This window comes from Triturus cristatus, chromosome 8 (genome assembly GCF_964204655.1).
Source record: "Triturus cristatus chromosome 8, aTriCri1.1, whole genome shotgun sequence".
NCBI classification, from domain to species: Eukaryota; Metazoa; Chordata; class Amphibia; order Caudata; family Salamandridae; genus Triturus; species Triturus cristatus.
Genome location: NC_140591.1, coordinates 1623737579 through 1623750508, shown reverse-complemented (window position 1 = coordinate 1623750508; position 12930 = coordinate 1623737579). Strand labels below are relative to the sequence as shown.

The window sequence follows — 12930 nt, the reverse complement described above, 5'->3', positions numbered from 1 at the left end:
ATACCCACTTTCTAAAAGTGGCCTTTATGAACTCTGAATGAAAAGGGCGCCCTCGCTAAAGGCTGCGTCTTTAGACGAGGAGTTAAGGCATACCAAACTGCATTCACTTATACCTTTTCCGGGCTACGTACGTGGGTGGCACAAACTGCTGCAGGCCCACGAGTAGCAGTTGACTCACAAGCCCCGGCACCCGCAGTGCCCTTTACAGGGGACTGACAAGTAAGTCAAACATCTAATCATAACACAATTTACCACAGGAGCACCAGCACTTTACCAATGATCAGCAGTGTGAAAAGCGCGCAGACACGTTACACCAGCAAAAACAGAGTAAAAAACGGGAGGGCAGAAAGCAAAAACTCGGGGGAAACACACCAAAAAGATACCAAGTCTAACACCGAGCGATTCCACGAATACGGATATTGTTCCAGCGGGACCTGTTCTCCTGGTCCTCTGTCTGGGCCTGGAGGTCCAGGTTCTGTTTTAGCAGTTTAATGACTTCTTGCTGGAGCAGCTAAAGTTAATAGTCCTGGCCTACCTCGTGCTCCTCCAACTTGTTAATCCGTTCCTCCTAGGGAGTCCACATCACGCCGGATTTCCCTCATGTCTGCTGACAGCTCATGTTTCATGGTGGACAGGTCCTCACGTAGCGAGGAAAATAGCGACTCCATGAAGGATCGGCTGATTGGACCCTCCGGTCCCTCACCACCTTCAGCCTCATCCAGGTGCTTTGCTGGTGGTGGACCCTCCGTGTGCTGAGCCGCCGGCTTGAGGAGTAAATCTTTCACCAATCTGTCTTTCTTGCCTTTTGAGGCCGCCATTTCGCAGTCTCTGTAGAGCCTTACTGTTTGGGTGACGGTCCAGAGTAGGAGGCCCGATGGGCAAGGCGTTGCCATGTGGTCTCAGATGGGCTATGGTGCTGTTGCAGCGAGCTCTCCACGTCTGCCCCTCCACAGTTACCAGGGGGAGGGGAACCCGCTACAGCGCCAAAGGCTTAGCTTCACAGACCAATCTCCCTTTTGCCTAGCTTGGCCAAGGTCTGTGAGAAAGTGGTCACTAGACAGCTAACTGATTATGTCGAAAGAGCAGGCCTTCTCCACCCGGCCCAATCGTGCTTCAGGGCCTCATTTAGTATTGAATCAGCCCTGGTGGAAATTTCCGAAGCCATCAGAGATTGCCTGGATGCCGGCGGGAGGGCTGGTTTGGTGTTGCTTGACCTCTCGGCGGCATTTGATACGGTTCCCCATGCTCTGCTGCTCTCCCGACTGGCTGAGATAGGTGTTTCAGGCACTGCCTGGGGCTGGCTCCAATCCTTTTTGGAGGATCGGCTCCCACCGTTCTCCTCATCACCGAAGAAACTGACCACAGGGGTTCCACAAGGCTCTTCTTTGAGCCCGCTTCTTTTTAATATTTACGTCACACCTTTGGTTCAGTTGGCCGAGGACTTGGGAGCAAAGATAATCACCTATGCCGACAACACCCAGCTCCTGTTCACTTGGAGGAAAAACAAAGTTTCTACTTCGGCCGCCAAACATTACCTGACCACAGTCTTCCGCTGGTTGGCAGGGGCTGAATTGAAATGCAATGAGAAGAAATCGGAAATTCTCCTATTCGGCAATTTTCCCGCCCGGTTTAGGGAATCATTCTGGCCCTCCGACTCTGCATTGCCTTCCTCCTCCGGGAACCCAGTTAAGAACTTAGGGGTGTGGTTTGAGGAGAATCTCTGCTTCTCATCCCAGGTTAAGAAGCTAGCAGGGACCTGCCTCAGCGTCCTAAAGTCCCTCAGGAAGTTTCTTCCCCTTCTTCCCCAGGTGGCTAAGGAGTCTCTCTCGGCTAGACTACACCAACGCCCTTTATGTTGGCATCCCAAACTACCTATTAAGTAAACTGCAAGTGGTGCAGAACTCGGCAGCGAGGTTCCTCGTGAACGTTTCCACCAGATGTAGTGCGAGACATCATCTACGTGCCTTACACTGGCTGCCCATGGCAGAAAGGGTCAGATTTAAGATACTTGTCATCGCCCACCGTGCTCTTTATGCCACTGGGCCTGGCTATCTTCAGAAATGGTTTTCCTTTTACACCCCTGCAAGAGAACTGCGTTCGTCCTCTCAACTCCTGGCCCAAATTCCGAGTTTTCGCCTGCAATGGACAGGTGGCAGCTCTCTATCTGTGAAGGCCGCTTTGGCCTGGAACGATCTGCGCTTCGGGCATTCAGGACCCGATTCTCTTCAAGAAGAAGCTGAAAACTGACGTATTCCCCTAATCTTGGCTCTTGGCGCTTCGTCACTCTCTCAAGGCTCGCGCTGGGACACTCTTGCAGTACATGTGCGCGTTAGAAATGTCAAATAACATAAGACCCCTCGTCAAGTCCGGTGAGGGCAGCTGCAAAGGAATCCAGCCGGTAGGTGACCTAGGGGTCCAGCGGAACTTGTGGTGCCAGGACCTCTAGCTTGGTCGTCTCTGGCGTAGTTTGTGTTTGCTCATGCTACCCCGCGTCCCAGGGGCAGTTACCTACTTCCCTCGGTTCCCACCGCTATAGTCCTCCTCCAGCGAGGCCTGCGGCCTTTCACAGATCCCAAGGTCCTGTGTAGCTTATGTCCGGTGCCCAGCAGGGATCTGCCCAGTCCCAATGGTGTCTGCTGGGCGCAGGCTTCCAACCCCTCAGTGAAGTGCTGCCACTGGGGAGGTCCTTCCACGCCATTTGAACCGGAGACTTGCGTGGAGCGTGCAGCCCCGGCTCACCTCCAAGATCTCTAGTGCGAATCTGAGCTATTGCTACTAAAAGTGCTGTCCTGTGCGGGTATTATGTAGTGGTGGCAGCCCCCTTATATAATTCCAGGGGGACCTCATGGAAGCCCTTAATGTCAGATTGGGAGAGTCTATTCCGGACTGGCAGTACAGCGGGCCCCCCTATCTGCTGGGCACTGGCGGCTGCCCCCTCAGGCAGCTGCTACCGCAAAGAAGGCCCGACCAGGCTGCCGGCCACGGGGAAAGTGCGCGACCCAGGCTCACCTCCTCCGCCTCTGGTGCATGTCGGCGTTGCCTGGAATGTTGTTAAAAGGCAGGCGTGGTAGGCTGGTGGCGGCCCCCCTACACCACTTCGGGGTTCCGCCGGGGAATACACTGTGGCGTCGGGATGGGGTCCGCTCAGGCCAGACAACAGTGCAGACCCCCCCTTGCAGTACCCAGTCAACCGTTGTCCCTGCAGTGTGCTGGCTCAGGAGAGGCCCGACCAGGCCGGTGGAGCCAGGGCCCCGCGTAGGTCGCGCCACCCGGGCCCTCCCCGGCAGCCCCAGGCGTATGCCTCGCGGCGACGCCTGGAGCTCTGTCAAGTGGGGGGTGTTGTGTGGCAGCGGCGGCCCCCCAATGCTGCTCCAGGGGACCTCCAGGAACCTGCGCAGGAGCTCGTGAATAAAGGCTCAACGCCACGGCCATGCCTTGGATTCTGGAACTCCTTGACGCTCCTCCGCGGACTCGCTGCTGCCTCTCTCCTGGGGGTCCGGATCGCCGCTGCTTCCTGGGATGTGCCGCAGCTCTCCCTCAACCCCTCGGGCAGGCTCTGGCGCACCTATGGCCACTGGAGGTGCGGGAAAGGGGCCAGCGGGAGTGGAGAGCTAAACGGCTGCCTCTTATTGAGACGTCATCTTGGCCACGCCCCCTGATTTTAATGTTTTTACATGCTAGTGTTCATCCGTATTTATCCAAAATGTAATATTGTGCTTTTATCATGTATCTTTTAAAATCTGCTTTTTATGAAATCGGATAAAGATTTTTTTTTTGTCTGAGTCTTTGAAGTGTATTTTGGGTTCTACTTCCTTTAAGAAGGAACAGTTAACTCTCCCAGAATCAAAGCGCTCCCTTTGAAGTGTACTGAAGAGCCTGGCTCTCCTTCCTCCAGTGTGTCCCACACGGCTCACAGGAATGCAGTGATCCACAAATCTTCCTGGGGGTGCTTCCTCTACCTCCTCATGTTCCTCCAGTTTGCAATGGGTCTCTCAAAATGGAACCCAGAGTCTTGAATGTATTGTACGATTCTCGGGCACACATACACCCAGCATATGCCTATAGCATACATGCACTGCACAGCACTACAGCCTTCATGTATTGTACCACTCGCCCGGACACGTACACCCAGGACATGTATATGACACACAAGCCGTGCACATCACTACATGCCAACCTGATGCAGGACAAGGTGAGTTGTAGGCTCCCAGCAGTGGAACGTTAACTGAGGGAGCCTGTAGGCTTCAGTCCAGTGACACAGGTGAAAAGGCCTGTTCACGCCTACGGATCACGAGATGGTATGCTGCCACCACTGCGCTCGTGCTGCTTAACTCCGAGCAAAGGCAGTAGCCTTTCACCACTATGAGGGTAGCGCTTTGGGTGCCCTTCCAGTCCATAAAGACCGCAATCCGTGAGACAGGCCTATGTTATGGGGCCCACGCATGATCCGTGTTCACTACTGACAACAAAAATCAGCAGGGAATCCAGCCATCATGGCAGTTGGGGTGCTCAGGGCAGGAGTACACGCCCATCACCATGTGAAGGACTGCCCCTTGCCAACACATGTACTCACCGTTCAGCTCCTCACAGGTACTCCTGACGCCTATCATCCCTGCGCTTTACCTGCACTCCTGCTGCCTGCTCCCTCTGCTCATCACCTGCACTCCTGCTGCCTGCCCTCTCCTGGTCACCTGTACTCCTGCTGCCTGATCCCTCTGCTCCTCGCCTGCACTCCAGCTGCCTGCTCCCTCTGCTCCTCGCCTGCACTCCAGCTGCCTGCTCCCTCTGCTCCTCGCCTGCACTCCAGCTGCCTGCTCCCTCTGCTCCTCGCCTGCACTCCAGCTGCCTGCCCCCTCTGCTCATCACCTGCACTCCTGCTGCCTGCTCCCTCTGCTCCTCGCCTGCACTCCAGCTGCCTGCTCCCTCTGCTCCTCGCCTGCACTCCAGCTGCCTGCCCCCTCTGCTCATCACCTGCACTCCTGCTGCCTGCCCTCTCCTGGTCACCTGTACTCCTGCTGCCTGCCCTCTCCTGGTCACCTGTACTCCTGCTGCCTGCTCCCTCTGCTCCTCGCCTGCACTCCTGCTGCCTGCCCCCCTCTGCTCCTCGCCTGCACTCCAGCTGCCTGCTCCCTCTGCTCCTCGCCTGCACTCCAGCTGCCTGCTCCCTCTGCTCCTCGCCTGCACTCCAGCTGCCTGCTCCCTCTGCTCCTCGCCTGCACTCCAGCTGCCTGCCCCCTCTGCTCCTCGCCTGCACTCCAGCTGCCTGCCCCCTCTGCTCATCACCTGATCTCCTGCTGCCTGCCCTGTCCTGGTCACTTGTACTCCTGGTCAATTGTGCTCCTGCTGCCTTTGACCGCTCATCACCTGTACTCTTGCTGCCTGCCCCCTCTGCTCATCACCTGTACACTTGCTGCCTGTTCTCCTCTTCTCATCGCCTTCTCTCCTGCTGCTGTACTCCTGCTCCCTTCGGCTCCTCGCCTTCTCTAGTGCCCCTCTCCTGCAACTACTGCCAGTCACTGAGCCGGACTGTGCCCAGTGCATTGGCAGGGCAGTATGCTTCCCCTACCCGTGCAGAGGGCAGAGGCACGTGCAGAGCAGAGGCAGTCTCAGGCCCCTCCCCACAGAGGGCAGGAGTCACATGGGCAGTCCCCCTCTCTTGCCCTTGCAGAGGGCAGTGGCAGTCTCAGGCCCCTCCCCTCGGCAGAGGGCAGGAGTCACCTGACTGCACCAGAGTCAGCTGACAGTCCCGCAGTGAGAGGAGGAAGCATCGGGCACGAGGGACTGAGAGACAGAGGACAGCGCCTCGAGGCAGAAACACAAAGGACAGCGCTGCGGAGACGGGGGGCAGGGCCTCGAGGCTGACACACGAAGGGCAGCGCTGCGAAGACGGGGGCAGAGCCCACGGAGGGCAGCGGGCGCCAGCGCTTTGAGAGTGCGGGCACTGACAGCAGCAGGAACCACTGGACTCAAAGAGAGCGCCGAGGACTCCAGGACAGACAGACAGACAGCCCGCCGCTCTCAGCCTAGGGAGGGACCCGGCAGGCATGGAGGGGTAAGCAGCACCTCTGGACCCGGGGCTGTCCCGGGAAATGGATTGTGCGAAATGTCTGTTTCCGGTCAGTCTGGGCTTTGTAAGACTACATTTACCAGCATGCCTCTGTGGGCTTTTTAAATATGTTTTTGCAGACAGCCATGGGTTTATCTTTTTCAACTTTCTTTTTCCAGCACACTTTGAAATCCTGCTTGCTCGGTTGAAAACGATATGCCATGGCCCTCTCTGTTAACCCGCAGAAGTTACATAAAGTTTGCTCTTGTTGTCTCCTAGTTCATCACAGTGCATTCTGGGAATTGTAGTCCTTTTGCACCACCTAGAACGCTTACGCCCCATTAGCGAGACTTCCAGACCAGAACAGACCCCGGTGCCCTGCACAGCCTCCCAGGACTGTCTGTCAGTGGTCATGCGTGACACCTCAGCCGACAGCTCTTTATTAGGGAACATCTGAGTCCGGCCTTGGCCCTGATTCCAAGTGGCACCCTACATTGGGAGCCCTGCACACCCACCAAGGGTTCGAAATCATAAGTGATGCAATTTGAATTGCTCCTGGTAATTGCAGGGCGTGATGAAACTTGCACTCTTCATTAAAAGGCAGGCCAACCCTGCTGGCATGTAACATGGGTGACCGGTCCAGTGTTTATCAGCACTTTAAGATTTTGGTGCGCAAATAATATCCCCCTCCCCCAAAAAGAAAGTCAATGTGACAATTTACACCTCACTCTCGGATTATATCAGGAGCAAAAACAATTTCATCCAACACGTTTAAAACAAAACTGAAAACCCCAGAAGGCGAAGTCTGCTACCTAACAAGCCAGGAGCGACTCCTGGCATCGTTCATGTCTTTGGGCCACTTGAGAATGTAGGATACAAATGTCGGGGTTTTCTACGCCAGATGCGTGACATCTCTCCGGGTAGATTATCTTCAATTGTTTTATGGTCGTTCCTGTAAGACTACAGGTAACACGGAGCAGAGATGGGCGGTGACCCGGAGCAGAGATGGGCGGTAACACGGAGCAGAGATGGGTGGTAATACGGTCGTGCAGTGCTGTCTACAACATAAAGGTGCGGTGTAGGTCGGACTGTGTGTTATGCACGTGAGCTGTGATTGTGTGCAAAGTGAGGTGTTTGTCGGCTTCCATGTTGTTGCAGGAGTTTTCTACACGTGGAGGGAGGCAGTCTGAGTAAGGCGATGTGTTGGTTCAGTATTTTGGGAGAGTCCGGGAGTATTGGGGCGGCTTTGCTTTGCAAACTACACAACTTTGAAGCCATGTTGTGTGATTGTCAGGCGCCATGTTGTGCTGGAGTAGATATTTGTGTTCTGTTGACGGTACAAGTGGTGGTGGGGTAAGGGTTGATGGCGTGGCATCACCCATTCTTGCTTTGGTGGTGTGTGCTGTGCATCACTGCACCCCGAGGACTGCCTGGCGCCTTCTGTGGGGGCGTGGATGCTGACACACTCATTTACACCATTAAATATATGTGTAGTAGATCCTTGAATGTTGCCTTATCTATGCCTCGTACCGCATCAGCACGTAACAGCGAGATTGACCTAATGCAGGTTGACGGGGTCATCACCAGCGCTTGCATATGGAGAGGACAGACTGGCCCACCCTGGAGTCCGGCTCACCCTGGGGTGCGGTCCACCCTGGGGTCTGGCCCATCCTGGTGTTCTTTTTAGGTCTCGCCTGAGCCAGCGCTTTAGCGCTGCTCTCGAGAGCTTTTGTAAAAGGGGATTTGGAAGTGCAAACCAGTGCTTTCAGGCCGCCAACTACAGTGCATGTGCGCCGGGCGCGTGCACCATTTGGTAGCCTACCTGATCATTTCGCGGCCGCTTTGATGTTCTCAGTGAGCCGTGCGGCCACTGAGAACATCAAAGCGGCCGCGAAAATGCACACCATTTGCCACCCCCTCCTGCCATGTTTATTTTGAACTGCCTCACACCTTGTTAGATTAAGTTATGGGGACAGTAGTTGGTACCTTTAAATGGGATCTTTTTTTGAGGTATGCACAACGTGTTTACTGGTTAATGTATCATACCTGCTTTTTATTCATGTCACCTGTTTTTACCCCAGGTTTGTTAACACGGTCCCGTCGCATTTCCCTTAATGTGATTAACTGCATCTCTGACAGATATGGTTACTCGCATCAGAAGACCGGGTCTCAGGAGCGCCGTGTCCATTGCAACGAGAGCTCTTTCACAAACCGCATTTAAGTGGCTGTTGGCTGGCGTGTACCCCGATGCCGTGCACACCCCAGGCTCGGAGCCCCCCCGCCCGTAATGGATACAGGGATGGCATCCGAGGATTACGTGCGTCCGAGAACTCCCTGGGTATCCGAGCTTTAAACCGCTGGGACAGCTGACCCCTGCTTCAGTGGCCATCTTTTATGGAAACAGACTTTAAACCCCCCCAAGTCATGAAGTGCACGTGTGTGTTTCACCACCACATACTACAGTCCACTAGGGTGGAGATCTGGTGAACAAAGAGGCAATGATAGAGCAACAGAAAGACGGAGGTGGGCAGATCGTCAGACAGACGGTACAACACATAAACAGATAAAAACAGATATACGCGAACGGATATGGAAACATAACTTGATTTTTTGTGTATTGCACACGCAGGTGTAGGGACCGCAGCTAAGACTGGTGCCATGCCAGCCACAATTCAGGTTAACTTTGTTGGTCACACAGTCATGGCGTCAGTCTCTGAACCGTTGGGGCAGACAGACGGTAAGACACATAAACAGATCGAAACAGATATACGCTAACGGATATGGAAACATAACTTGATTTTTTTGTGTATTGCACACGCAGGTGTAGGGACCGCAGCTAAGACTGGTGCCAAGCCAGCCACAATTCAGGTTAACTTTGTTGGTCACACAGTCATGGCGTCAGTCTCTGAACCGTTGGGGCAGACAGACAGTAAGACACATAAACAGATCGAAACAGATATACGCTAACGGATATGGAAACATAACTTGATTTTTTGTGTATTGCACACGCAGGTGTAGGGACCTCAGCTAAGACTGGTGCCATGCCAGCCACAATTCAGGTTAACTTTGTTGGTCACACAGTCATGGCGTCAGTCTCTGAACCGTTGGGGCAGACAGACGGTAAGACACACAAACAGATCGAAACAGATATACGCTAACGGATATGGAAACATAACTTGATTTTTTTGTGTATTGCACACGCAGGTGTAGGGACCGCAGCTAAGACTGGTGCCAAGCCAGCCACAATTCAGGTTAACTTTGTTGGTCACACAGTCATGGCGTCAGTCTCTGAACCGTTAGGGCAAATGCAAGGCTTTAAGTGGGATGAAAACACTGGGGGGTATCTCAAACGGGCGTGGTCAATGTAATTAAGGGCGTGGCTTAAAACACGTAAGCTAAAAATCTGTGTTTAGCGTAGTGTGCCGCACAACTTGTATTTTGCTGTTCCTGTCATTGCATCAGATATATGATACAACAAGTAACATCATACCTACAAGAAGTCAGTACTATTGGCTTTGTCAGTGGTTGCTAGTTGCATAAGATAAATAAGCAGCAACTACGGCTTGTATACAATTTTGAAAAAGCTTCCACTTAAAGCCCTGGTGACACCACGAAAATGTTGCTGCTCCTGAGTTTCACAAAGAGAAGGGAAATCCAGAGAGAAAATGACTCTCTTTAAAGGATTTCCCTTTCCCTACAATGCTCACCGGGCATAACGTCATGCCGTAACTAGTGAGAAGTGAGGAGTGTGAGCACGCGCACATGGATGTGCCTGTTCTCACTGCAGTCCGGAAACAAGCTTTTGCAATGCAATAGATCTCGCAGTTACACGAGTTAAAGCTATTGGCATTGTAAATGACAATCCCAATAGGCATTGTTATTTGCAATGTCAATAGCTCAAACTCGCGTAAATGCGAGACCTAATGCATTGCAAATGCTTGTTGCATTTGTCACCCCGAGTGGGATGGGTATGCTCAGACGTGAGTCCCGTGCTCTCCATGCCACTGGAATCAAGCTATCCTGGCTGAAGAGGGGTGAAACCCCGAAACCGGTCCTAGGATGCTTTTTTCCAGTCCAGGGAGGGCCTGGCCTGGCAGTTCGGGCTGGACTGGTCCCATGAGGCACAGGGTCAAGACTGATTTGCATATGGCTGGGTTCAAACTGGAATGGCATGGTGAAGAAAAAAAAAACGATGGATTTAGGCCCAGATCTCTGTACTGGGGTGAATGTATGACATTGTTCTGCATTCTGTCCATCAATTGTTGTTTTTGCATTTGTCACCCCGAGTGGGACGGGTATGCTCAGACGTGAGTCCCGTGCTCTCCATGCCACTGGAATCAAGCTATCCTGGCTGAAGAGGGGTGAAACCCCGAAACCGGTCTTAGGATGCTTGGTTCCAGTCAAGGGAGGACCTGGCTTGGCAGTTCGGGCTGGACTGTTCCCATGAGGCACAGGGTCAAGACTGATTTGCATATGGCTGGGTCCAAACTGGAATGGCATGGTGAGAAAAAAAACGATGGATTTAGGCCCAGATCTCTGTACTGGGGTGAATGTGTGACATTGATCTGCATTCTGTCCTTCAACTGTTCTTTTTGCATCCTGGGGTCTGGTCCATCTTCGTGCTGCTCCTGAGACTCTGGATGGTGAACCCTGGGGCGCCAGCGGTTGGAGGAGCCCTTGTAACGGCCTGGTCTTTGATGGCGCTGACACAGGTCCTCTCTTGGCTGTGATTTTGGAGGACACATCGAGACTAGAGTGATGCCTGACATTTATCCCCACGCATAGAGCGTCTGACCTGTGTCTCATGGACCAGCGTCCTAGGCTGCAGGAAGGTGATGGGGGGGGGGCTGCATCACGGGGACCGGGGTCCAAAGGGGCGAGATTCTCCCTTGTCCCCCCCCAAGAGAGGCCTCTTGTTGGGAGCCAGGAAGCAACGACACAGACCCCTGCAGCTGCTGCTTACTTCTCTGTCTGGGGGTTCGCTTAGGTCTGGAAGCTGTCGATAGTTGACGAGTGGGCGACCTTGTGTTTCTTCCAAGGCAGCGGCCTGCAAGTGTCAGGAGACCATGGACTTCGCACTTGAAAGGGGGGTAGGGGAGGACATTCCTTTACATGCCATTTTTATTTGTCCAAAAATGATTTTAATTATTGGAATGCACATTTTTTTAAATGTGCAAAAAAAACATTTTTAAAACCTGAAAAAAAAAAACATTTTCTGTATCAAGAACATTCATATGGAACTCCCCTTAACTTCCCGCACGCAGCTTTATTTAGGAGTTTAATTCGAGCATTTTCTTCGGCCCAGTAAATAAATCATGTTTGTTCCAGCTTTTGATTGTTGCTGGCCTGCTCAACAGCGCCAGGACACCCAAGGGTAATCGTGCGCTCTATAAGTGCAATTAACATAACATAACAGCTATAATAAAGAACATGTTGTAATGAGGTCTGATGGTGACTGGGGACACGGGTGCACACAACCAGAGTATAGGGAACATCAAACTGAACAATAAATGAGAATACAAAATATCTGGTGCTCAAGGAGAAGGGAGAGCCACCAATGCTTCCCCTGCAGGAAGATCCAAGATTGAAAACCATCTCTGAGCCCTTCTAAGTCACAAATGAGATCGTGGAATCAACAGTCAAGTTCTTTATTTTAACATCTTGTTGATAAACTTCGCCCTCGCCAACACGTGTTTCGTCTGAGCTGACAGTGTTTCAGCTGACTTCTTCAGGGCTGCAATAGTAAAGAATACACTGTTTTAGGGAGGAGTGTTAAAAGGAGGCGGGGTTGTGTTATGAGTCTGTCTGTGGATCTAGGGAGAGATATTGGACATAGTAAAGTTACTGGACTGAAACTAAAATCAAAAGGGACCCCTAATCTTCCTGCTGTCAAAAGTTGTGACATGTTCTTCAAAAATGTATGTAGAGATCTGGATGGGTTCATGTCTCACTGCTCTGTGAAATATATTACACCATATTAAGATGATAGGAAAAAACTATCTTTCTGTGTTTGGCAACCACATTCTACCAGAGTGAAATCTAATTCTTTGGGTCTTCCCGCTGTGGAAGTATGCAGGGCTGCTACAGGGATATCCGTTCATTTTTTCACAAAATATAAATGAGTTGATTTTGACTTTGAGGCAGCACCAGGTTCATCCGGCCAATACTGTGAACCGGTATCTTGCATCCCCACAATGTTGGTGTTATTTGAAGGAAAGCACGTGTTGGAATACAGCCCATGCGTCCGTAGGGGTGGTTCTGCGCCTTAAATCGAGGAGGCTGATTGAATTAGATTACTGCAAGCCAGAGCATCACACACTGCACCCTCCTGTCATTGGTCAGTTGAATCTGAATTGCCAGGATTAGGGCTTGATGAAAAACAAGCCTTGGCAAAGTCAACAGGTCGGGCTTAAATATGTGTGCATGCCTGTCATGCCGTGCGTTACCACATTCTCGCCAGCCCGATTCGTGGAGGCAATTCTTGTTTGGGGAGAGAGAGTGAAAAGAAGTAGAAACAAGCATTTGCAATGCAATAGGTCTCGCATTTCTTAAAGTTAGAGCTATTGGCGTTGAAAATAACAATGTTTTTACTTTTGTTTTTTTATTTGCAGTGGAGTTATTATATAAAATAAAAGCATGCGGACGCTAGAATAGCGTGCTGTGCTGCCAAAACATTTAAATGAAAAAGTGCAAGCAAAGCAGCACTGTTGCAGGAAAGCATGTCGTGCCTGCAGTAGGAGAAACCATAAAAGAAAATAGTGCTTACAGACTAAATAAAACCTACAGTGTAAAAACCATGGGAGTCCTCATGGGAGGATGCAAATGAAGACAAGGCGGTACTAAGGAGGGACTAACAGGCCTATTAACGAATCAGAAGCCATCAT

At 52.0% G+C, this 12930-nt stretch overlaps 1 protein-coding gene across 3 annotated transcripts in view; it reads left to right on the top strand.

Moving 5' to 3' along the window:
* Positions 1 to 5619: 5619 nt before the first annotated feature.
* The window catches only part of TPP1 (tripeptidyl peptidase 1), a 152532-nt gene continuing 145221 nt past the window's right edge, over positions 5620 to 12930 (top strand). Inside the window, exon 1 of one of the 3 annotated variants that reach the window (XM_085623561.1) lies at positions 5620 to 6052. Coding sequence is in view for 1 of the 3 variants with exons in the window: in XM_085623560.1 (XP_085479686.1) it covers positions 6045 to 6052 (8 nt within the window). In the remaining 2 variants the exon portion in view is untranslated. The remainder of the gene's footprint in view (positions 6053 to 12930) is intronic. The other 2 variants (XM_085623560.1, XR_014967990.1) reach the window with 2 other exon arrangements.